Source organism: Microcaecilia unicolor, chromosome 5, assembly GCF_901765095.1.
Source record: "Microcaecilia unicolor chromosome 5, aMicUni1.1, whole genome shotgun sequence".
NCBI lineage: Eukaryota > Metazoa > Chordata > Amphibia > Gymnophiona > Siphonopidae > Microcaecilia > Microcaecilia unicolor.
The window spans coordinates 154,436,563-154,462,897 of NC_044035.1; the positions used below are offsets into that span (position 1 = coordinate 154,436,563).

Sequence of the window (26,335 nt, forward strand, 5' to 3'; positions counted from 1 at the left end):
CCCTGTCAGATCTGGGTCCCTCTTCTTCTGGAGTTGTCCTCCGAAGAACCGTGGAGATTGGAGTGTTTTCCGACCCTCATCACCCAGAACGAGGGGTCGCTTCTACATCCCAACCTCCAGTCTCTAGCTCTCACGGCTTGGTGAGGACAAGTTGCACACCTTGGACTGTAAGAGAGCGTTGGCCTTTTTCATGGAGCGGACAAATCCCTATAGACAGTCCGTCCAGTTGTTTGTTTCTTTTGATCCCAACAGGAGGGGAGTTGCCATCGGAAAACGCGCCATCTCCAGTTGGCTAGCAGGTTGCATTTCCTTCACTTATGCCCAAGCTGGACTGACTTTAGAGGGCCATGTCACGGCTCATAATGTTAGAGCCATGTCTGCGTCAGTGGCTCACTTGAAGTCAGCCTCTGTTGAGGAGCTTTGCAAGGCTGCAACGTGATCATCAGTCCACACATTCACATCGCACTACAGCCTTCAGCAGGATACCCGACGTGACAGTCGGTTTGGGCAGTCGGTGCTGCAGAATCTGTTTGGGGTTTAGAATCCAACTCCACCCTCCTAGGCCCATTTTTGTTCTGTTCCAGGCTGCACTCTCACTTAGTTGTATTTCTTTTCAGGTCAATCTTTATGTCCTCGCCGTTGCGAGGCCCAATAGACCAATGTTTATTGTTTTGAGTGAGCCTGGGGGCTAGGGATACCCCATTTGTAAGAATATTGAGCCTGCTTGTCGTCGGAGAAAATGAAGATACATTCCAGTAGCAGGTATTCTCCGAGGACAGCAGGCTCAATATTCTTACGACCCTCTCTCCTCCCCGTTGGAGTTGTTTCACTTATATTGTTTTTCTTTTTATTAAACTGATCACTGCACGTTCACGTCGTGGACAGGAAGCCGCCCACGCATGCGCGGTGAGTCAGCCCGCATGGCTGAACGTTCGGGAAGGTTCTTGAGCTTTTGAAGGTTTCTACCATCTCCTGGGCCATCGCGGACGACAACCCATGCATAAGAATATTGAGCCTGCTGTCCTCGGAGAATACCTGTTACAGGTATGTATCTTCATTTTATCTGCTTTGAACCTGTTGTTGGGATTTGGTGGATTGCAAGCACTATTACCAAAAAAAATGACTAGTAAATAGGTCTCACTGGATGAGTATTTAAATGTGTTAGAATGCTAAGAAATGAGGAAACGAGTTGCTGCATTTTTGAGAGTACATAGTTTTGGGACATTGGTGTTCTAGAAAATTTACTGAAAATGGCTTTTGATAAAGAGTTTTTTTTCTCCCTTGGGAGTTTTTTCACTGTTTTCCCATGTTTCAGTTAAAACCAGTGATAGTAGTCCATTACGGGTTGTTTGAAAAGGCTACTGATTTTCTCTGGACCATTGAAGCTTCTTTTGTTTAATTCTTAAGTTCTAGTTGTCCCTCTCTATGATTCTCTCTAAAGTATAAGTCCAGCAAAAGTTTTTGCATAGATGTTTAAAATAGAAATGGAAATTCATAAGTAAGGATTGAGTGCACTTATAGTATAAGCGATTACAAATATTTGATCTTTATAAACTGATCTATTGGATGCCATCATTGTAGAAGTGGAACATCTTTGTAAAAACATCATATTTTTATTTAAAAAATAAAATAAAAACACACAGGCAGAAGCTTGAATTAGTTCAATAATTCAGTGTGGAGATTTTTTTTACCCTTGAAGACCAGCCTAAGAAGGGCAAAATGAGGGAAAACATTGAACATGTTGGTGATTAGAAACCACATTATCAAGCAAACATAACATTTACTTTTTATTACAGTCTTATAAACCAGTTGCTTCAGAACAAGAAGACAAGTTAGGTAAGTACTGTTATGATTTTTTGTTAATGTTCATACTCTCTGTTATATAAAACAAAAACCTATATTCTCAATAGTTTGGAATGTTAATAATGTCTGTCCTTTTTCCTATTAAAAAAAAAAAAAAAAAGACTACTGCAATATTGAGCCTAGCTGCTGTCTTATTAATGATAGATGCAGAGTACCTGCTTGGAGATTTGGGTGGAAAAAGGTAGCCAAACTAGGAAGAGATCAATACTTTGGTTGAGTTGGAGCAAGCACAATGGTCAGAGAGGAGTCTGTGTTGATATATTAGTTGAGGTGCTTCTGGAGTGCAGTGCAGGAACATGATGGGGGCATTGATTTGGGTAGGGTTACCATATGTCTGGATTTCCCCAGACATGCCCTCCTTTTTAGGGGACCGTTGGGGGGGTCAGGACGGTTTTTTCCAGCCATCCCATTTGGGTTTCTGTACTGGCTGGTGAGCGGACGGATGTGCTTTCCTTCTCCCCCCCCCCCCCCCATGGCCTACCATAGCACACCCTGGTGGTCTAGTGGCCTCTTCGGGCTAGGAAACAGCTCCACTCTTTCCTGCTCACTGACGCTGACCTCCATGCTACCGCTGCTTCATGAAAATGGCTGCTGAGACTTCAAGTAGCAGCCTCATGACACTGCAGATGTCTCGCAAGGCTACCGCTTGACGTCTCGGCAGCCATTTTCAAGAAATGGCAGCTGTAGGAGGTCATTGGCAGCGGGCAGGTAAGAGTAGGGTTCTTTACTGCCCCAAAGAGGCCACTAGACCACCAGGGCTACAAGGTAGGCCAGGGAGGGTCGGGAGAGAAAGGGGCAAGCTGCTTGCGGAAGGAAGGGAGAGGAGAGAGGGACATGCCATACGGGAAGGGAAAAGGGGGAAATGTAGCACATTGATAGGGAATGGAGAGTAGACAGGGACATTATGCTCATGGATTTTTTTTCTTTGTTTTGAAATGTACATCTGCGATAAAACAGGAGCTTAGCCTAGAATGGGTGGCATAGCCGGTGGTTGGGAGGCGGGGCTAGTGCTGGGCAGACTTATACGGTCTGTACCGGAGCCGGTGGTGGGAGGCGAGGCTGGTGATTGGGAGGCAGGGATAGTACTGGGCGGACTTATACGGTCTGTGCCCTGAAAAAGACAGGTACAAATCAAGGTAAGGTATACACAAAAACTAGCACATATGAGTTTATCTTGTTGGGCAGACTGGATGGACCATGCAGGTCTTTTTCTGCCGTCATCTACTATGTTACTATGTATGTCTGTGATTTTGTTATGTGAATGTATGACATAGTTATTCCCCAGTGCATTTCCCTTGTTTGGCCAGCAGATGGTGACTGTTTTTTTTTTTTTTTTCTTTTTTGGTAAAACTGCTACAGAAGTCGCAGGTTTTTTCCCATCTGAGCTGTGAGGTAATCTTTAGTCTCAGTGTAGGAGCACAGAGGTAAAGATCTCTGTCCTGAGATCCTGTTCAAGACTTCTGTGAGCAGTTAATTTCCTGAAACTCCCCAGGTGCTACCCAAGTAGTGACTAAGTGTTTACACAGTTTTAATATTGATCCTTATTCAGTTACCTGTTAATTGCCTGTTATTTTTCCATCTGTTTTATATGGTTCACTGTTCTAATTTTGTGACAATAAACCTTATTAGCTTATTGGCTCTGTTGTCCTGAACTGACTAAGAATCCTGGTGGTTTGTGTGTTGGGTCTGTGGGAGCTTTCTGGAAACTGTGGGACCCCCGGCTGTGTGGCCCTAGTGTCATAGAGGGTACCGGGCAATAACCTGAGATTAGGAGACTCACCCAGAGGCAAGTGAGACCCAGTTGGTGAGGTGGAGGGTGCTAGAGTAAAGCACAAGCGGCAGGTGGACCTGAGCAGTTCTGGGGATAGACCCTCCAGGTGACCACAGGGATAGCCCCAGGATGGTGCTAGGCATTCCGTGACAATATCTTTTCTAATTTTGTATTAGACTACAGAAGAAAATGCAGTTCTGTTACTTTTACCAGTATTATCACTGCTTATAGAATCAGGCTTACCTGAGGGATCAAGGTGACTGTGCGGCTGGGACAGGGCGGCATTTTTTTTTGTGTGTCCTCTTTTGTGTCAGCAAATATGGTAACCCTAGATTTGGGTATATTCTTGACTATAAGGCTGACTGTGGAAGAAGATTGTCGGTGAGTAGTATCTCCTGAGGGTTTCTGGCAATAGGTCTGAGAATGTTTTATTTTATGTTGCAGTTTTACTGCTAGTTTCCTGTATTGTGGCTGCTAGTGGGACTGCAAAAGAATTCCTGCTTCTGGATACTGTCAGGTTATATGTAAATGCTGATCCATTTCTTTAACACCCAGTTTTGTGTTAGTTGAAGCAATTTTATTGAACAAAGAACCATACAGATCAATAGCCAAATATGACAGTTCAATCATTTTAATAGTTTAACATGTCCTCTCCCCTTCCATATCAAAGTGGAACTGCTAAACCCCTCCCCCCTTACCCCCAAAGTAAAGCTCCCCACCTCTAGCCTAAGAAGATGTGCAACTTTATGTTGTACTTCTGCTCTGATAGCACCCTGCAACTTGAGGAAAATAAGTCCTTTTACCTTGAAAGTCCCCCTTGCAAACCCAATCTCCCCCTCCCCTACACACTTTAACAATTCTCAGAACGCCAAGCCTGGGACTACCTTTTAGGAAGATTATATATTTGTATGTAACTCTATCTCCCAACTAATTCAAAACATAACTACATGCCCTTGGCGCACAAGTGACTGTATATAAGGATTTCATATCAATAGAAAACGCATGTGATGTTTAATAGATGATAGTTGCAAATCTCTAAGTTCCAATATCATGAGTTCGTGCAATTTGCCAATAGGAGGGTGGCTTTTTCTAGGTCTAGTACTATAGTAAACATTTTTTTCACCACCGCATGGACTTTGGCTACGCATAATTTAGGCTCTTGATTACTATAGAAGACAGCTGACATAGAAGGATACCCAGGAGACAAAACATAATTGCCTGTTGGGTAACTCGCTCAAAACTTTAACTGTAGCTTTCCTCCTCCAAAATTTTTTTTATTTGAGGGCACCCTCTCAAGGCATGAGAAAATTAATTTTCCTTGTCATCAACAGCAGATGAATCCATTAACCGATGGGTTGTATCTGCCTACCAGCAGGTGGAGATAAACACTGAAAGCACATGGTGTTCCTGGACGCCCAGCCCCCTCTGCCTTCAGTATATCTCTATCTCCCAGCAGGTGTGGACGTCGCTTTCTCAGCTCCTGGATGTCTTCTGCCTGGGGTGGCTCCTGTGCTTTGCCAGTAGAGCGGGGGGGTGTTGTGGCTGGGGTGCCCACTTTAAAGGCATACTTGGTTTTCCCTATCCCTACCTTACCCCATTCCCCCTCCTCACGGAGTTCCTCTTTGGCTGCCTGCCTCTAACTTTCCTCACAGTAAAAAAAAAAAAAAATTCTGAGGCTTTCTCCAGAGCTCCTGGTTCGGTGCACCTTGGCCAAAGCTCGTTTTACTCGGTCTCCTGAGGTGAGAGTGGTGCCCAACTCCTCCGGGGAGGTTCCTGCTGACAGCGCTCTTGGGGTAAGTTTTGGCATGAAGGCGCTATTTTGTTTTCTGTATTTTGTTTTCTGTATTTGATGGCTGCTGAAGGGGTTAAGCGTTGCTCCCACTGTGGGAAACACAGATCAGCAGCGGGGCTTTGCAGCACATGCTGCCTAGATGCTAATGCTGGCACGAGCATGGCGGGCGGCGATTCTTCCCACCCGACGGAGTTGGCAGCGGGCGCCATCTTGGAGGCACAGTGTGGCTCAACCATCGCAGTTGTGGAGGGGTCTGAGTGCAGGGGGACACCTCATTTCGAGGTTTCTAGAGGAGCTATTGCCTCCGCTTCCCCCAATGTGGGGGCGGATGTACAGGGTGAGTTTTTCTCCCCTGAATTTGTGCTGCTGATGCATAAGGCTTTTATGTTAAAAAGAGCACTGCCTGAGGCTCCTGACAATTCCTTTTGAACTGGGTTGCCTCCAGTTCTTGATAGCCCAGCGTCTGCTGGAGATTTTATTTCTTCCCTCGAGCTTTTGGCTGACGCTAAGCGTAGATGAGTGAATACCCCGTCTGAGGGGGACTGTTCTCCCCTGAGGGGTCTGGCAGGCCCTCACGGACTGTTGATCCAGACGAGGGTGGCTGCTTGCCACAGGAGTTGGATAACCTTAAAGTGTTCGGATTTTCCACCGTGACGAGCTGCCAGCTCTCATTTCTTATGCCTTACAGGCCCTTTGTATTGAAGAGCCTGACGAGGGCACTGCCACTTCTATTAATCCTAGGATGGCTAGTACTAAGAAGCCTTCTCGGGCTTTTCCCGTGCATGCTTCCTTCCAGGAGCTATTTCAGCTCAATGGTCTGACCCTGATGGTCCCTTGAAGGTGGCCAGGGCTATGTGTCACCTTAACCTTTGAGTGAAAGTCAGTTGGCCCTCTTTGGGATGCCTAAACTGGATGTGTTAGTCACGGCTGTGACTAAAAAGACTACTCTCCCGGTGGAGGGAGGGGTCGCTTTGAAAGGTATGCAGGACCGGCGGCTGGAATCCGCGCTGAAGAGGTCCTTTGAAATCTCGGGCCTTTCCTTACGGCGGCTATTTGCAGATACTATGCAGCCCGGGCCTGCCTTTCCTGGTTGCTCGGGCCGGTTCCCTTGCTGAGGTCAGCCCACGTATGGAGTCTGCCCTGTCTTTTTTGGCTGATGCCCTTTATGATCTGGTCAGAGCTTCAGCTAAGCAGATGTCGGTGGCGGTTGCTGTCTGACGCCTTCTTTGGCTTCGGCATTGGGCGGCTGACATGGCCTCTAAACAAAGACTGGTGAGGTTACCCTTTCAGGGTCTTCTTTTATTTGGGGAGGATTTGGAAAAGATCGTTAAGGACCTAGGGGACTCCAAGTCCCAATGGTTGCCTGAGGATAGGCCGAAGCCTTCTTCCAAAAGTCCTTCTTTTCCCTCCTCTTCCAGGCCACGTTTTCGCGAAGTTCGCGGGTATCACCCAGAGCGCTGTGCGGGGTTTGGTTAACATACCCGTTTCCAGCAGAGGAACTCCTTTCGTTCGGACAAACGCGCTGCGGCGTCCGGGCAACGTCCAGGAGTTCAGGGGCGTCCTCCACAATGATGGTGCGCCGGTCCACTCATTGGTTCCTGCAGTAGGGGGTCGTCTCTCCCTCTTTCTCGAGGAGTGGACCAAGATTACTTCGGATCAGTGGGTCCTGGACCTGATCAGAGAAGGTTACCGACTACAATTCGCTGCCCCGGTGGGAGATGTGTTTTTGGAGTCCCAACGCGGCACTGCCATCAAGCGGGCGGCAGTAAACGAGACCTTGCAAGTGTTGCTGAAACTCGGAGCAGTGATTCTGGTTTTTCCCGCTGAACGCGACTGCGGTCGCTACTCCATCTATTTTGTGGTGCCTCGAAAAGGCGGGTTGTTCAGACCTATCCTCGACTTATGCAGAGTCAACGAGGCCTTAGGAGTGCGACACTTCCGCATGGAAACCCTGCGCTCCGTCATTGCGGCGGTACAGCCAGGAGAGTTTCTCTCGTATTTGCATATTCCCATCAGGCTGCCGCATCAGCAGTTTCTCCGGTTTGCGGTATTGAGCCAACATTTCCAGTTTCGTGCCTTGCCTTTTGCCCTGGCAACTGCCCCTCGGTTTTTTTCCAAGGTGATGGTAGTGGTGGCTGCCTTTCTCAGGAGAGAGGGTATCAGAGTTCACCCTTATCTCGACGACTGGCTCATCAGAGCAGATTCGGCAGACGAAAGCCAACTTGCCACAGCCAGAGTTGTTACAGTTCTTCTGACTCTGGGCTGGGTAGTCAATATGCCCAAAAGTCACCTGGCCCCCTCTCAGTCTCTCGAGTATTTGGGGGTCCAGTTCCACATGGCTTCGGGCTTCATTTTTCTTCCTGACAACAGGCGTCTCAAACTGCAGAATCAGGTCCGCCTTCAGATGCCTTGCCCTCGAGCTTGGGAATTTGTTCAGCTCCTGGGATCAATGACGGTCACCATAGAAGTGGTTCCCTGGGCGAGAGCTCACATGAGGCCGCTGTAGCTTGCTCTGCTTCAGCAATGGTCTCCGGTTTCCCAGGAATACCAACGCAGACTAAGGTGGCTTCCTGCGGCCCAGCGTAGTATGGATTGGTGGCTTTCCGACAGCATGCTGCGGCAAGGGATGCCACTGGCTTTTCCTTTTTGGTGTCTGGTGATAACGGATGCCAGCTTTTCGGGCTGGGGAGCTCATTGCCGGGGACTCTATGCTCAGGGTCTGTGGTCCACCGCGAAAGCGGGATGGTCCATCAATCGCTTGGAACTGAGAGCGATATCCAGACTCTTCTGGCCTTCCACAGGACGCTGAAGGGTCTTCCTGTCCAAGTTCTGTCGGACAACACAACAGCAGTGGCCTACATCAGTTGTCAGGGCGGCACTCAGTGCAGGGCCCTGGCTGTGGAGGCGTCTCAGATTTGCGACTGGGCCGAGCGCCACCTAGAGCTGCTGTCCACGGCTCACATAGCCAGTCAGAGCAACATACAAGCCGATTTCCTCAGCAGACATCAAATCGACCCGGCGGAATGGGAACTGGCAGAAGAAGTTTTTCTTCAGATTTGTGCCAAATGGGGGACTCCAGGCTTGGACCTCATGGCGTCAGCGTAGACGCCAAAGTCCCTCGCTTTTTCAGCAGAAGGAGAGATCCTCGCTCGGTGGGGTTGGATGCCCTGGCTCAACATTGGCCTTTGAGGCTCCTGTTGTGTTCCCTTCTTGGCCCTTGATAGGGCGAGTACTACTTCGGATTCACCTGCACCGAGGATTGGTGATTCTCATCGCCCCGGATTGGCCAAGGCGTCCGTGGTACGCGGATCTCCAGCAGATGCTGGTGGTCGTGCCTCTTCCTTTGCCTCTGGTTCTGAACTTGTTAGTTCAGGGTCTAGTGACTATGGAAGATCCTCGCCACTTTGGTCTTACGGCCTGGCTCTTGAGAGGGCGCAATTGAGGGACAAGGGCTATTCTAATAAGGTTATTGCCACGCTCTTGCAAGCTTGCACGCGGTCTACCTCTGCGACTTATGCTCGGATCTGGCGCACTTTTGAGGCGTGGTGTACTCTAAAGTCTATCTTGCCGACTCTGGCGACAGTCTCACTTTTGCTGGACTTTTTGTAGGATGGGCTACAAAAGGGCTTGGCCTACAATTCCCTTCGAGTTCAAGTGGCAGCGTTGGCCTGCTTCCGGGGGAAAGTCTCCGGCTTGTCCCTTGCTGCGCATCCGGATATTGTCCGATTCTCAAAGGGGCGCTTCGACTCTGTCCTCCTTTGCGGTCGCCCTGTCCGTCTTGTTACCTGGGGCTCGTGTTGAAGGCGCTCCAGCGATCTCCGTTTGAGCCTCTTAAACGGGCTTCTGAGAAGGATGTGACTCTCAAGACATTTTTTTTTTAGTGGCAATGACGTCGGCAAGAAGAGTGTCTGAGCTTCAGGCTTTTTCCTGTCGAGATCCTTTTCTACAGTTCTCGGAATCCGGGGTAACTGTTCGTACGATGCCTTCCTTTCTGCCTAAGGTGGTTTCAGCTTTTCACCTGAACCAGCCCATTTTTCTTCTTTCCTTTTGTAAGGAGGAGTTTCCTGACTCCTTTGGGCAATTGTGCCTTTTGGATGTCTGCAGGGCTCTGTGGCAGTATCTGCAGATGTCAAATGAGTTTAGGAATTCTGATCATTTATTTGTTCTGTTTCTGCTTATCTGTTTTCAGGGCTGTCGCCGCCTGAAGCTAAAGCGCACTCTACAAGGGCAATGTCCTCTTCGTGGGCTGAAATGGGTGTCTTTTCTCTTCTGTCATGCGGCTACCTGGGCTTCTCAGCTCTCGTTTGTGCGGCATTACAGGCTGGATGTGGCAGCATGGCAGAATGTGCATTTTGGAGCACAAGTGCTTGCTCGCGGAGTTGCCTGTTCCCACTGTACTTAGGGAGTGCTTTGGTACATCCCATCAGTTAATGGATTCATCTGCTGTTGATGACAAGGAAGGGAAAATTAGGTTCTTACCTTGATAATTTTCTTTCCTTTAGTCACAGCAGATGAATCCATGATCCCTCCCTGTCTGACTTTAGTTTTTGTACAGGTGTTGCACACAGACATTGTGTCTCATCAGGAGTACTTGAAGACAAGCTATCAGAGTTACTACATGCTATTTTTTTTTGCAGGAGGTTGATAACATCCCTCCTTTTTTGGTTATTGCTCCGGTTCAGGTGCGTTTGTTCTCTGTGAGGAAAGTTTATGTTATTTTGCCTTTCTTATTCATTCTGCTTTGGAAATTTCATATACTGAAGGCAAAGGGGGCTGGGCGTCCAGGAACACCATGTGCTTTCAGTGTTCTCTATCTCCACCTGCTGGTAGGCGGATACTACCCATCAGTTAATGGATTCATCTGCTGTGACTAAAGGAAAGAAAATTATCAAGGTAAGAACCTAATTTTCCCATCCTCACTAGTACGTTTTAGACACAATGGGGTATCCATTCCCCTGCATCTTAGAGCTGGGACTGAGACAGGTGGGATGCATTTATATCACTGTATTGATGTTCTCTTAATTCAGCATCCCCCCCCCCCCACTGTGCAATATCGCATAGTACTGCACATTCAGTAAATGTAGAGACCACAACCCTAATCTGTTCCCCCAGCAGACCACCAGAGAAGAAAAATCTCTGACAGGGAAGGATTCCAGCAATTTTTTGTGTCAGAAAGAAACAGAAACAAGCTTGTCCATAGGGGCAGTATAGAGAAACCTAAACTGAGAGCCCACCTTTTTTTTTTTTTTCCCCCTGTTCAAAAATCTCATATAGTGAGCCAGTTGGTAAGCAAGCTGGTTTGCTACACCAGTACTACCTTCCCCAAATAAAGTTTCCTTAGCGTCCCTCCGGACCGGCCCAGGATTGGACTGATGGGTTATGCACGCCTACCAGCAGGTGAGACTGAGAAAAACTCTGACTCTGGTGAGCCAATAAGAGCCCTGGTCATGTGACTGTTGCTTCAGTATTTTCTCAGTCTCCCAGCAGGTAGGACATGAGCCATTAGTGTCTCTTTGTGGGATAGCTTTGGTCTATAATCTTTATTCTTTCTTCTTGATTCTGTGCTAAGGAAATTCTGTTTATAAGTACAGATTTTAGACGCTGTGCTTGTAGCCTCCTGGGGTGTTAAAACTCAGGTGTCTCGAGTCCCTACCCCCTATTCCTCCCCATCTCCCTTTTGTAATCTCAGAATAAATTTCAATATCTAAGGGAAGGGCTAACCCTTTCACTGTAAAGGTGTATGACCTCTGGGAGAGGCAGCCAGTAATTAAAAAAAAAAGAGAGAAGATATCAAAGTAAGTGTGGTTCCCCTCTGACCTAACGAGCAAGCAGCTCTGATTTCAATTTCTGGGGGAGTACTGTTGTCTCTGTAGTTTAAAAAAAAAAAAAAAGGGAGAGATTCTAAAGCGAGAGCCTTGGTCTGGTATATATTTTTTCTAATTTTCTTGAGCGTCGGACGACTCCTTTGTTAAAAAAGAAAAAAGGCACGAACCGCGTTGGCGCTAGCACGCGCGTGCACGCCGTGGTCCAGGATGGCGGAAAAGCTGAAGCGTTGTGCAGTGTGTCAGCGTAGGGGGGGGGGGGGGTCAATTTTGTACAGCGATTGACGTTCCCGAAAGTCCCCTTCCTCCGCCAGTTTTGGTGTCCGCTTCGACAGTTTCGCCGTCGCGGTCGCTTGCGCCTAGTGCAGAGACCTCGGGAGCGGGTCAGGATGTGGTTGCTGCAAAAGAGGCGCGAACGGCGGACATTTTGTCTTCTGCTCCTTCTGCCTCGCCTGGCGCTTCGGGCCCCTTTACTTCAGCGATTTTTGGGCAATCGAATGCGGAGGCCCTAGTACGTTCCGACGCTACTCAGGTAGGGGGGTTTCCCCCTGAGTTCGTCCTTCAAATGTACCAGGCCTTTCTGATGCAGCGAGAGGCTCCAGGGGCGGTTCTGTCAGGGGCTTCTATTTCTTCTATTGCTCCCACAATGTCAGGGGCTCTTGTCAGTGCTGTTCCTCCATCTAAGAGGCCTAGAGTGGGTGAGTTACAAGCAGATCTATTTCCAGGCCAGAATCTAAATATGCCCTTGTTAGAGGACAAGGCAGAGCTTGCTGATTTGGTTGAACAGGAGTCTTCTCCTGCTTTAGACCCTGACACCCTGCCTGGGTCTCAAGGGGAAGATCCCTCAGTGGCTAGAATATTTCATAAGGAAGATTTACAAGATTTGATTGACATGGTTTCTTCCACTTTACATTTGATGACCAGCTTCCACCCTCCCAATGTTCGTAAGGTTGATTTGTTAATTAAGGGCTCTAGGGCTGCCCACTAAATCTTTTCCCATGCATGAGGACATTTAGGATGTTATTAAAGCTCAGATGGCAGGTCCCGGATGCTGCTTTTTGTCCAACGAGATTTATGAAATTCTCTTTATCCAGTAGCAGAGGTAGATAGAGAGTTTCTTAAGCTTCCGTAGTGGATGCTGTGGTTTCGGGCGGTTACTAAGCGCAACAACGGTTTCCCGTGGATGAGGGCACGGCGCTTAAGGACACCCCAGACAAGCGGTTAGATTCCCTTTTGAAGCATAGGCTTTGAGGTTTCTTCTCTGGCAGTGCAGGCAGCTATTTGTGGGTCATTGGTGGCTAGGGCCTGTTTTCGTTGGGCGGAGAGAGTTCTGGATAGAACCTCTGATGATCTTTCAACTATAGATTTGGAAGTGGCAAAGATTGAGACGGGATCTGCCTTTCTCGCCGATGCTCTATACGATCTGTTGAGAGCTTCTTCTAAATCTTTGGCTTTGGGGGTTGCGAGTCGCCGCTCTCTTTGGTTAAAAGGTTGGTCGGCGGATGCGGCCTCCAAGTCTAAGTTAAGTAAGTTTCCTTTTCGGGGTTCTTTTTTGTTTGGTGAGGATTTGGATAAGTTAGTCCACTCTCTAGGGGATTCCAAGGTACCTTGTCTCCCGGAAGATAGGCCTCGTTTTTCTAGGCGAGGGGCCTTGTTTGGACGAGGTAGATTCAGACCTTTTCGTAGGTTTCAATCGGATAGAGTGCCGCCTCCTCAGAGTTCCCGATTTTCTAACAGAATTCAGTCCTTTCGGGGTTACCGCCGAGCAGGAAGATTTTCAGGTGGGAGTTTTCGCTCCCCATCATGTGCTTCACAATGAAGGTGCACGGGCCTCTCCTCTGGTCCCTGTAGGAGCTCGTCTTTCGCAGTTCTATCAGGGGTGGGCCCACATTACCACAGATCAGTGGGTCTTGGAAGTTGTTCGAGACGGTTATGCCTTAGAATTCGCAAGGCCTATTTCAGACGCCTTTCTGGAGTCTCCCTGTCGCTCTCCTCTCAAAGTGCGGGCGGTTCTAGAGACTCTCCAGAGGCTTTTAGATCTTCAGGCTATTTCTCCGGTTCCTCCTTCCGAGTACAGGCAAGGCCGGTATTCCATTTATTTTGTGGTTCCCAAAAAGGAAGACGCCTTTCGTCCTATTTTGGACCTCAAGGCTGTCAATCGCGCTCTCAAGGTTACCAGTTTTCGAATGGAGAACCTCCAATCAGTCCTAGTAGCAGTTCGCAAGGGAGAGTTTCTAACGGCATTAGATCTGACAGAGGCCTATTTAAATATTCCTATCCGTCCAGCTCATTACAAGTATCTACACTTTGCGATTCTAGGACAGCATTATCAGTTTTGCGCCCTGCCCTTCGGCCTGGCAACGGCTCCTCGCACGTTTACCAAAGTGATGGTTGTAGTAGCAGCGGCCCTCAGGAAGGACGGGATTCTGATTCATCTTTACCTGGACGACTGGTTGATAAGGGCGAAGTCTTATCAGGAGAGTTGTCAAGTAACGGAGTGAGTGGTATCGTTCCTGCAGTCCCTAGGTTGGGTAGTAAACATAGCCAAGAGCCGGTTGGTTCCTTCTCAGTCACTAGACTATTTAGGGGTCACCTTGGATACTGCAAGGGGTCGAGTTTTTCTACCACAGGACAGGATTCTAAAGCTCCGGTCTCAGATTTTGAATTTGTTGCATCGGAAGGTGCCTTGTGCTCGAGACTATCTTCAGGTTCTCGGTTCTATGGCGGCCACGATCGAGGTAGTTCCCTGGGCCAGGGCTCATATGAGACCTCTTCAGTGGTCCCTTCTGTCTCGTTGGTTGGCTCAAACAGATTCTCTTCTGACGAAGTTGCCGCTGCGCACCCGGGAGCGCAGCTCTCTCTTTTGGTGGCTACGAAGGAACAATCTCACGGTAGGGATGCCTTTGGAGCCTTCTCAGTGGATACCGTTAACAACAGATGCCAGTCTCCGAGGCTGGGGAGCTCATTGTTTGGACAAATAGGGACTCTGGTCTCCGTTGGAAGCAGTTCAATCAATCAACTTTCTGGAGACCAGGGCGATTCGATTGGCTTTGCTGCACTTTGGTCCTCTTTTGCAGGGCAAAGCGGTTCGAGTTCTCTCGGACAACGCCTCGGCAGTGGCTTGCATTAACTGTCAGGGAGGAACGAAGTGTCGTCTTCTGTCTCGAGAAGCGGAGACTCTCTTCGCGTGGGCGGAACTTCATCTCACGGCCATCTCAGCCGCACATGTAGCAGGAGTAGACAACGTCCAAGTGGACTTCCTCAGTCGCCACACTCTCGATCCCGGGGAGTGGACCCTCAGCGATTGGGTGTTTCAGTTGATCATACAACGTTGGGGACTTCCAGTCATAGATCTGTTTGCCTCCGGCCTCAACTCAAAACTTCCTCGCTTCTTCAGTCGCCGAAGAGATACAAAGGCGGCAGGAGTGACGCCCTGTTGCAGCAGTGGCCCTCCGACCTTCTTTACGCGTTTCCTCCGTGGCCACTAATAGGTCGTCTCCTACAAAGGGTCGAGGAGCACGTGGGGCCGGTCATCTTGGTGGCTCCGGATTGGCCTCGACGTCCTTGGTACGCGGATCTACAACATCTGGCGGTGGTGTCTCCTCTTCGTCTTCCGGTGCACCAGGATTTGCTGGTACAAGGTCCAGTGGCACATACAGACCCAGCTCGCTTCTGTCTTACGGCATGGCTCTTGAACGAGCCCGTTTGACTAAGCGAGGTTTTTCGGGGACAGTGATTTCCACTATGCTGCGGTCTCGTCGACGCTCCACGTCTGAACTATATTCGCACTTAGAGAATTTTTGAGGATTGGTGTGCAGAGACAGGGATTGTACCTTTTCGGGCAACAGTGGCTCAGATCTTAGATTTTCTACAGCGAGGTTTTGATAAAGGGCTGTCTCTTTCTTCTCTGAAGGTTCAAGCGGCAGCTCTTTCCTGTTTCAGAGGTAGGATATGGGGGAAGTCTTTGGCGAGTCTTCCCGAGGTAACCCGTTTTTTGAAGGGGGTTCTCCTTCGTCCACCGGTCAGATCGATTTTTCCCTCTTGGGATCTTAATCTGGTTCTATCGGCCCTAACAAAATCTCCATTTGAGCCTTTACAAGACTGTTCTTTAAAGGATTTGACACTTAAGACAGTGTTTCTAGTGGCTATTGCGTCAGCTCGAAGGGTTTCGGAGTTGCAGGCTTTTTCCTGCAGATCTCCATTTCTAGAATTTTCGAAAGAGCGAGTGGTGCTTCGGCCGGTTCCTTTCTTTTTGCTTAAGGTGCTATCTCAATTTCATATGGCCCAGTCAGTGTTTCTTCCAGTTCTAGGATCAGCCTCGGGAACGCAAGAGCAGCGGATGTTGCGTACTCTGGATGTTAAGAGGGTTCTGAAGCGATATTCACAGTTACGAAGGACTTCCGGCGTTCGGATTGTCTCTTTCTTCTTTTTGCTGGTCACCGCAAGGGGTTGTCAGCTTCTAAGCCCACGTTGTCGCGGTGGATCAAACAGATGATAGTGTCTGCTTATCTTTTAGCAGGAAGATCAGTTCCTGAGGCGCTTAAAGCTCATTCTACACGAGGGCAAGCAGCCTCGTGGGCGGAGTGCTCCTTGGTACCGCCAGAGGAGATTTGTAAGGCGGCGACTTGGTCTTCTCTCCACTCTTTCTCTAAGCATTACCGGCTGGATGTCCACTGGCGCCAGAAGGCAATCTTTGCATCCTGAGTACTTACTGCGGGGTTGCTGGGGTCCCTCCCTTAGGACTACTGCTTTGTTACATCCCATCAGTCCAATCCTGGGTCGGTCCGGAGGGACGCTAAGGAAGAAGAAATTAGACCTTACCTGCTAATTTGCTTTCCTTTAGTCCCTCCGGACCGGTCCAGGCCCCTCCCTTGATTTTATTCTCAGCATTACTGTGTACATATATTCAACTGTCCGCTACAGAGCTGTTCTGCAAGTTAGACAGTTAAGTACATAAGTACATAAGTACATAAGTAGTGCCATACTGGGAAAGACCAAAGGTCCATCTAGCCCAGCATCCTGTCACCGACAGTGGCCAATCCAGGTCAAGGGCACCTGGCACGCTCCCCAAACGTAAAAACATTCCAGACAAGTTATACCTAAAAATGCGGAATTTTTCCAAGTCCATTTAATAGCGGTCTATGGACTTGTCCTTTAGGAATCTATCTAACCCCTTTTTAAACTCCGTCAAGCTAACCGCCCGTACCACGTTCTCCGGCAACGAATTCCAGAGTCTAATTACACGTTGGGTGAAGAAAAATTTTCTCCGATTCGTTTTAAATTTACCACACTGTAGCTTCAACTCATGCCCTCTAGTCCTAGTATTTTTGGATAGCGTGAACAGTCGCTTCACATCCACCCGATCCATTCCACTCATTATTTTATACACTTCTATCATATCTCCCCTCAGCCGTCTCTTCTCCAAGCTGAAAAGCCCTAGCCTTCTCAGCCTCTCTTCGTAGGAAAGTCGTCCCATCCCCACTATCATTTTCGTCGCCCTTCGCTGTACCTTTTCCAATTCTACTATATCTTTTTTGAGATACGGAGACCAGTACTGAACACAATACTCCAGGTGCGGTCGCACCATGGAGCGATACAACGGCATTATAACATCCGCACACCTGGACTCCATACCCTTCCTAATAACACCCAACATTCTATTCGCTTTCCTAGCCGCAGCAGCACACTGAGCAGAAGGTTTCAGCGTATCATCGACGACGACACCCAGATCCCTTTCTTGATCCGTAACTCCTAACGCGGAACCTTGCAAGACGTAGCTATAATTCGGGTTCCTCTTACCCACATGCATCACTTTGCACTTGTCAACATTGAACTTCATCTGCCACTTGCACGCCCATTCTCCCAGTCTCGCAAGGTCCTCCTGTAATCGTTCACATTCCTCCTGCGACTTGACGACCCTGAATAATTTTGTGTCATCGGCGAATTAATTACCTCACTAGTTATTCCCATCTCTAGGTCATTTATAAATACATTAAAAAGCAACGGACCCAGCACAGACCCCTGCGGGACCCCACTAACTACCCTCCTCCACTGAGAATACTGGCCACGCAATCCTACTCTCTGCTTCCTATCTTTCAACCAGTTCTTAATCCATAATAATACTCTACCTCCGATTCCATGACTCTGCAATTTCTTCAGGAGTCTTTCGTGCGGCACTTTGTCAAACGCCTTCTGAAAATCCAGATATACAATATCAACCGGCTCCCCATTGTCCACATGTTTGCTTACCCCCTCAAAAAAATGCATTAGATTGGTGAGGCAAGACTTCCCTTCACTAAATCCGTGCTGACTTTGTCTCATCAGTCCATGTTTTTGTATATGCTCTGCAATTTTATTCTTAATAATAGCCTCCACCATCTTGCCCGGCACCGACGTCAGACTCACCGGTCTATAATTTCCCGGATCTCCTCTGGAACCCTTCTTAAAAATCGGAGTAACATTGGCTACCCTCCAGTCTTCCGGTACTACACTCGATTTTAGGGACAGATTGCATATTTCTAACAGTAGCTCCGCAAGTTCATTTTTTAGTTCTATTAATACTCTGGGATGAATACCATCAGGTCCCGGTGATTTACTACTCTTCAGCTTGCTGAACTGACCCATTACATCCTCCAAGGTTACAGAGTTAAGGAAATTCTGCTTCTGTAAGCTAAAGGCTTTATCACTGTATTCAGTTTATATTGTGGTAAAAAAAAAAAAAAAAGAAGTTGAAGCAATTAAACAACTGCAGAGTTGCATACATTTGTACATATTTGGCCATACCTCAGCTCTGTTCTGAGTTGTTGGTGAGCCCACGGTCACAGTTATGCCGTAGTTCAAGCCTGTTTATGTTGTGCTTTCTGGCTGCTTGAATTCCTTATAGCACAGAATATAGGTTTTTCTTTTCCTTTCTGCTTTGTTATTCAAATACTGAGGCTACAGTCACATGACCAGGGCTCTTATTGGCTCACCAGAGTCAGAGTTTTTCTCAGTCTCACCTGCTGGTAGGCGTGCATAACCCATCAGTCCAATCCTGGGCCAGTCCGGAGGGACTAAAGGAAAGCAAATTAGCAGGTAAGGTTTAATTTCTCCTTTATATACTGTAAGAGACTCCCCCTCCCCCTCCTTATCCACTACATGTTCCACCAAATGTATACACTGCGCAGCCCATCTTATCATTGCTGGGTTATCTAGTCCTGGCTGAAAGTTGGGTGTTTAGCCCGTACTGCAGGAAGTCACTACAACTGGAGTTCAATCCAGAAGTGCAATGGCTACACTTTGGAGATTGAAGTGTAGCCATGCACTTCTGTATAGCCTTCAAGGATTTGACTATAATGCTAGTCTGTAAATGCCTAGGAAGTTGTCATGTAGGATGTCTGGAATGAACCAGGAGCTTCTCCATAGCCAATGGATAGTCTTCAGGATCTAATACCCAGTCTTCTAAATGTCTAAGTAGACAAGCCAAATTGTAGTTTTTAACATCTGGCAATCCTAAACCTCGCAGTTTCCAATTGCCTTGCAGATTAGCCTAGTTTAATTTTGGGTTTTTTGCTTCCCCAGCAGAAACCTGTTAATGCTTGATAAAGACTTTTAAAGCTCTTTTTGCTTCACATAAATAGGGAGTATTTGCATGCGGTACACCATCTAGGGAAGATGGTCATGTGTCATGCTTCCATCGAACCTCTAGGTTAGTGAGCCCTTGGGCCACTGCCAAGCAGCGGCAGCGGCAGGAGAATCACCCCACACACAGGACAGCAGAACAGACATCCCGGCAACCCCGGACCAGAATACTGAGATGGAGGCTGCCGCCGAGGCAGCTCAGGCTGGCACCAGCTGGACCGGAAATAGCCCAGACTTCACCTGCACCTAACCACCGTTCCTCAGGGGTTGAGCCCCAGAGTGCGGGCGGTCGGCAGGACTTACCGACAGGGCAGGAAAAGCAGAACTGCAGGGACCAGCAGGGTAAAAGAACCAGGAACCCAGCTGGGTCAGGGCAGGCAGCCGACAGCAAAGCAAGCCAGGAGTCATGCCGGGTCTGGGCAGGCAGCAGACAGTAGAGTAACTCAGGTAAACAAGCAGGGTCAAAACTTAAAACAGGAAAAAACTCAGTAGCACTGCAATCGACTTCCACCAAAGGAAACTCCTCTGAGGACCTCTGTTGCAAGGCAACTAGGAACCTTACCAGGTGGTTAATAAAGGCAGGTCACAAGGGAGTTCACCAGGTACGGGTACTGCTTGGTTCCAAAAAACTCCCAAAACAATCTGGAGGGCTGGAAGATCCGGACCGGACCAGCATATCTTCTGGAACCTGGGAAACGGTAAACCATCAATTCGCAGCATTCCCCAGGTCTAACCCCCGGGGACCAAGGTGACTGCGAGCCAGGAACCTGGGCACAACCATGACATCATGTGAAACAGGGTGATCCTACCCATTAAAGATAATGGGCTGGGATGGAGGAGATTACTTGCGGTGGGAATAGGTTAGATTCCCAGCAGGGACGGATTAGATTCAGGTAGGGACAGGTTAGATTTCTGTCCCCGTGCAACTCTTTAATCCAGAACCCTTCCCTGTTTTGGTACTTTGACACTCTTATCAGTCGTCTCTCTGTTTAGGCTTGTTGGTGTATGTTACAGTTCATAGTTTCAGTGGTTACTATGTTCACACCTTGTTTCTGTGAGGAAGGAGACCTGTTCTTGATTTATGTTGTCTTCGGCTTTGTTAGAATACTAACTAACCAGGAGCATACTGTCCAATAAGAGAGAGTTCAGTTTGGTGCCCTCTATCGCCATCTGCTGGTAGATGGTCATAACTCACAAGTCTTTGGATTCATCTTCTTGTGACTAAAGGAAAGAAAACAACATTCTTACCTGATGATTTCCTTCCTAAATCTAACTTCCCTAGATCTAACTCATATGAATCACTACATTGAAGCTGTTGAGATTGTTTTTTTATTTTTCAAGCACAGCTCAATCCTTTGAAGTCTGAGGCAATATGGGTAGAGAAGTAGCTCTCCCTACTTCTCAGTTTAGCTGCCCCCCCCCCTCCCCCCCCGTTAAAAGCTTTTTAATTTCCCCGAGGAGGCGTTTAAATACTCTTGGTGTCAGCATAGATCAGTGCCTAAGCTTTGGCAGTCATATCTCTGCAGTAGTTAGATCTTTCTATGTTCTTTGGCAAATCTGGTCTGTTAGACTATTCTTTGATCAAAAAACCCTCTCAAGATCTTTGTTTTTGCATTGCTTTAAATCAGATTGACTACTGCAACGCTCTGTGTTGTGGAATCAAATAATTCTCCCTTTGACTCCAAATTGTACAGAATACTGCCATATACGTCTTTTTGCCTGGCTTCTTGATGCCTACAAGATCTACTGTAACGTCTTGCTGTTCACAAAGCCTTTTTTCCAAGATGTTGTACTGCAATTGTAAGCTGGACATAGGCAATAAACAATTATAGCAGTAAAAATATTCAAGTAACAGTACATATTATGGCATAGTGTGCTACTTAACAATATTTGCTTGTTAGGCATTTGACATACCGCCTTTCAGTGGGAATAATTGAAGCAGTTAACAATTTAAAATAACATTTGGAAAGGGAAAGGAGCTACAAGGAGTGGAGGAGTAGCCTAATGGTTAGTGCAGCGAAAATACCTGCATATAATGTAGTACATCTAGAAATTATTATTAGTACTAGTAATGTCAGAATAAAAATAGTGAGCAGAGAAGATGAGGGGGAGATGTCTACTGCACCAGTGAGCACTGTAAAGCTAGTGAAAGGGGGTGGGCTTTCAGGGCTGTATAAAATCTTAAGTAGGAGGGGCAGGTTAGAGTGAAAGTGGAACTGAGTTCCAAAGTGAAGGGTCAGTGCAGAAGGCACCTAGCCTTGTGGATTCAGGCTGAGTGAGCCAGTGATGTTGAACTAGAAGTGGGATGACAAAGTCAAAATGGGAAGCGTGAGAAAGGAGCCTAGCGGTAGTGTTTTCCAACATACTGTAATCTCTTGTAGAGGTAGGGGGAAAGGATGATGCAGTAGTGGAGATGAGAAAGACAAAGTTGCACAAGAAATATAATGTTGAGACAATTCACATTAAAACATCTCACTAAACAGTATAGGCCTTAGGGCGTTTCTTAGTTGTACATATTTAAAGTTGTAAACCACTTTGCTGTGCCTGTGCCCGAGAGGAGATATATCGGATCTAAAAACGAAGTTAAACTGTTGAAAGACAGATTGAAAAGAATGAGAAGAGACTGGGCATGAGATTAGAATGACAAGGGATAAAACTGTAGCTTATACAGGTGAAAAATGGAAGTAAACTGAAAAATAGGAATTTTGATATGTCCTTGGTTCTAAGACTGTGGTTTATATTTGCAGTTGTGAAAAAAAAAAGGGGTCGTGAAGATGAAGCATACAGTATTTCTGATATCATGTCAAGAGAGGTAATTGCTTTGGCATGTAATTTAATATGCACATTAGTTTACTTTTTGTGCTGCTGTTTGAGAATGTGCATATTACTTTTTAATAACATATTACTGAATTTAGTTGTACAATTTGATAGCCCAAGTTATTGGGGAATTTTGTGGTATGAGGTGTAGCCAAGTCCCATCATTCACCCATAATAATACTGCCAGGAGCCCAAAGCAAGTTAGAAATGATCTAAAATTGCATACTCTTGTATTTGCAATTATGTAGTAACAACAAAACATAGTTATTTCTTCAAGAATGGCAAAACGTTAATAGAGTTGAGTGCTCAGCATTGCCATGTAGGGATACCACTGAAGTTTTCTGTCAATTCTGTTCAACACAGGCCCTCAGCCAGCTTCTTTAGGACAAAATCCTTCTGCAGCAAGCAAGTGCTATAAACCTGTTCCATTACAACAGAGGAATCTAGGGTTGTATTCCTCATCCAAAAAGAACCAAAAAGCTTTTGCCAGAAAGGTGTTGTATGTTGGGAGATGTCCAGGATTGTACATTGGGGTTCACCAAGACTCATCATGCATGCTTAGTGTGAGAAAGGTCAGGTTTGAGGTCAAGCCTTTCATTGTTTGTAGAGAGTGACACGAGGACAGAGCTCGTCCTCATCTCCACCCCACCCCGTACCTGCAAGAGTACAAAATATCATTCATACAAAAAGCAAGTGATTTGTCTTTTATCAAATGATGGAAACTAGTGCAGTGGAGTTTGAGTTTGCGGGGATGAGATGGGGACAAACCTTGCCCCCATGTCATTCTCTGATAGGGAGAGGAATGAAAGGAGAAATTAAGGCATGTTAGCTTATTCATCTAGTATAAACATTACTGCCTCGTTGTTGCTGACCTCCTGCCTTTTCCCTTCAGGAGGTTGGTGTTAATATAGTTTGTGATGACTTCCACATTAGTCCTGAGGTAACTTTTTAGCTTGTGACTGATGTATTATCTAGTGCATTAAGTATGTTTTTAATTTACAGATATTTTAGTCACATGCTAAAACTTTTTTGGTGCATGTTTATTGCATAGACCCCAACGTGGAAGAGAACATTTGGTATATTTAATACATATAAGGAGTAAAATGTTCAGATAACCTGTTTTTCTTATTTTCACTAGGAAATTTTGTCAGCAGCTAAAAAAAGCAAAGCAGATAACCAGGTATGTTTTTTTTTTTTTTTTTTTTTTTTTAAATATAGCTTATTTTGCAAACCTTTTTTTATTTCTACATATGAGTTCAATGAAGTAATGCATTTTGCTATTTTAATCAAGTGTAATCTGTTGAAATGCCAACAAATTATAAAGCAACACTGTCCTGCTGCAGGTGAAGAAAAGAAATTGGAAATAAGAGTTAGTAGTCAGATAATCTGTTTTAGGCATTTCTAGCAGATTTCTATATATTGTATCCAAGCTAGGATTACCACAAGCACGGCCCATAATTGTATAATCTAAAGTTTTGTGGTTGCATCTGCCCAGTGTAATATTGGAATGTGACTGGCAATTTTTCTTATGGATGTGGAATGCTTGCTCCTTCTGCTTGATTCTGTGCAAAACTAAGACAAGTGACAATATGGTACATGCACTCTTAAGCTTAATCGGTCAAGAGTTTTCAAAAGTTCACTACATACTATCCAAAAGAAGTAAATTTTGCATTCAACTAGTTTTTGCCTCTTTGATTAGGCTTATGTCGGCCACCAAGTTATTTACATAGACACACACTCTTTGTTTGCATAGGCATACTTTTCCACATTCTGACATGTTCACATGTTTCCATGTACTTGCACTGACTGTTATCAAATTTTCCAAATTTCTTCATTCTCTGACAAGACCTTTTCAGATAATGGTGTATATTATTTATTTAACATTAACAATCAGGCCTTTCACTGGCCGTGTTAGACTGCAGCTTAAACCAGAGTATAGAACATCACTGTGAAGACTCGGAACACTTAAACCAATATCTTCTTTAATGCAAATTCAAACAAAACAAAAGACTTGCAGTTAGATATGCTAGACAAGAGTCTCTACCTTGCAGAACTGGGGTCTACCAGCTCACTTTGTATACAAGAGTAACTGGGAGATCTCAGCACCAAGCTGAGAGAGTGGATGCTGTAAATACTTTTAAACTGGTAAAAACTTGGTTATATTGCAGTAGCTTGAAAGGGGGAGCATGCAACAAGGTACAGCAAGTCAGCTTACAGTTCTTAGAAAAAGCATGCCAGCTACAACCCAGCATACACGGGGACAAGGGCCAGCCAATAGGAAAAGTCGTATAAGACCTAGGGAATAAGGACATATGCTCAGGAAGAGCCTATCACTGAGCACCGCAGGAAGACTAAGATCTGTAGTCCAAATGCACTTCCTGCCTTTCTTAAGGGCACAAGGGCTGTAAACTGTTACAGCAATGCAATCTAATATAAACAATGTCCAACATATACATATAAACAGGCAGCATGCCTCCATGCAAATGAGCAGAAAAGAAAAGCAGACCCACATGGTAAAATGAAATAAAACAAAATATATTCAGTGCAGGTACATAAAGTCAGCATATAACATGGTGAAACATAGCCACGTTGGGCAGTTAGAGTTAAGTTTTATATGATTTTATGTACCTGCGTTGAATAAATTTTATTTTACCATGTGGGTTTGCTTCTCTTTTGTGCTGTTTTGGATCTTGCAGACCGCTTGCGTGTGTGCTTTTTGGGACCTTCCATGCAAATTAGGGCAGAACCAGAATAGCTTGTTGAAGAGCAAGTTAGAGCACTAGGTAATGCCTTTAATGCTATCTTCTGATTGGTTGATTATATCCAGAGTAGCCTATTCTTTCATGATCGTATTCCCTAAAGAGTTTCACTAACTAATTTTTCAACCTTTATAACTGAAGCTTATTAAAACTGAACTTCCATGTTTATCTGAATTTATAATTTGACTGAGGAATGCACAGTAAAAGAAAGGAAAAATTTGATTTTACCTGCTTATTGTCTTCCCTTGAGTTTCTCGAGACTAGTCCCAACAAGTAGATATATGCTGTCCTACCTGCAGATGAAGACTAAGAAGTACTGAATATATGACATCACCTTTAAAGGATCCTGTGCAGCCCTGAACCAGCCTGTATTCCTTAGCGTCCCTCCGGACCCGGCCCAGATGGAGTACGTGATGGGGTTGTGCATGGCCTTCCAGCAGGTGGAGACTGAAAAAAAAACTGTGATTCTAGCGAGCCAATAAGAGCCCTTGCCAGCTAGAGAAAGATCCAGTAAGCTCAGTCTCCAGCAGGTGGAAGGTGGTGAGCCCTTCAGTCTCAGTCCTTTCTTTCTATTCTTTACTTCTTTTTTTATCTTTCTGGTTAAAGTTCTTTGATTGTTTGTTTGATTGATTGATTGATTAGTTACCTGTGCGTTTAAAAAAAAAAAAACTGTCTTCAGAGGCAGAGGCCCGTGGGGGTCTCTTAGTGCCTCGGGGGTGTTACACTCGGGAGGGCGAGTCCCTCCCCCCATTTCCTCCCTGATATCTCTTTGATGCTGGCTATTCCATATCATCAAGCTGATCAATCCATAGACTGGTGGGTTGTGTCCATCTACCAGCAGGTGGAGATAGAGAGCAAACTTTGCCTCCCTATATGTGGTCATGTGCTGCCGGAAACTCCTCAGTATGTTCTCTATCTCAGCAGGTGGTGGTCACACACAGCAGCAGCTCTGGCTAGGCCTCCAAGCCTAATCCTTAGGTTTTGTTGAGGCCTGGGTTGATGGCTCTTTTGAGCAGTGCAAACCTGGTGGTGCCAGGTCCCTCCTTTTCTCCCCCCTCACCGCTGGCTCCGTTTAAAAAGAAAAAAATTTTTTAACGTCTTTAAAGGCGTTAATTCGACGTTTCTTTAAACTGTCATTGCAGCTACTCACTGGGACAACCAGTCGTTACAGCTCGGAGCGTCAAGCAGGTAATTTTACCTTTTATAGCGGGCAGGGGGTTCCCGATTCTTCTCCTCGTGCAATGGCGTCGGAGGGCGAGGGCGCAAAGGGTCCGCTCCCCGGATCGCTGGAGCGCTTCTAGAGGGGATGCGGGGGTTTTACAAACCTGAATTCGCCCTTGAGGGGTGATAGTTTAGTGACGATGAATGTCCCGGTCGTTCCTCTGGCGTGGCGGTTTTTTTCCCCGCCATACGCCCATCCCCCGCTCCTCGCCTCCGCCATCTTGGCCGGCCACGCGGCTCGGACGGCTTCTTCGGGGCCGCCCTTGAGGTTGGAGACATTAATGCCATGAACGCCCTTAATTTGGGCGAACGGCACAAAAGCGGCTAAAGTTAAGCGCCGTTCTTCCCGCGCGGCTCCTTCACGGAGTTTCGCGCCGGACCGCCATTTTGGATGCGCAGCATGTCTCTCCCCCGCTATTGCGAGCGCCGGTTGAGAGTGCGTCTAGGGCTGTTGCCCAGGCTGGCGAAGTGCACAGTCTGGGGGGTTTCTCCCCCGAGTTTGTTTTGCTGCTGCATCAGGCTTTCCTCATGCAAACGCTGCCCCTGCTCCCTCTTCTGATAAAGAGGTTGAGGTTCCCAGAGGTAAACGCCCTCGGGTTGATTTCCAGGCCTTGGAGGACCTTTGTCTCCTCCGATGTAGATGAGGGCAGCGTGTCTGAGGTCTCCCAAC

At 46.7% G+C, this 26,335-nt stretch overlaps 1 protein-coding gene across 1 annotated transcript in view; it reads left to right on the forward strand.

Moving 5' to 3' along the window:
- HELLS (helicase, lymphoid specific) overlaps positions 1-26,335 on the forward strand; it is a 351,006-nt gene that overhangs the window by 128,037 nt on the left and 196,634 nt on the right. The window contains exons 5-7 of the mRNA XM_030203455.1: positions 1,797-1,836; positions 21,616-21,680; positions 22,824-22,865. Coding sequence (XP_030059315.1) covers positions 1,797-1,836; positions 21,616-21,680; positions 22,824-22,865 — 147 coding nt within the window. The remainder of the gene's footprint in view (positions 1-1,796; positions 1,837-21,615; positions 21,681-22,823; positions 22,866-26,335) is intronic.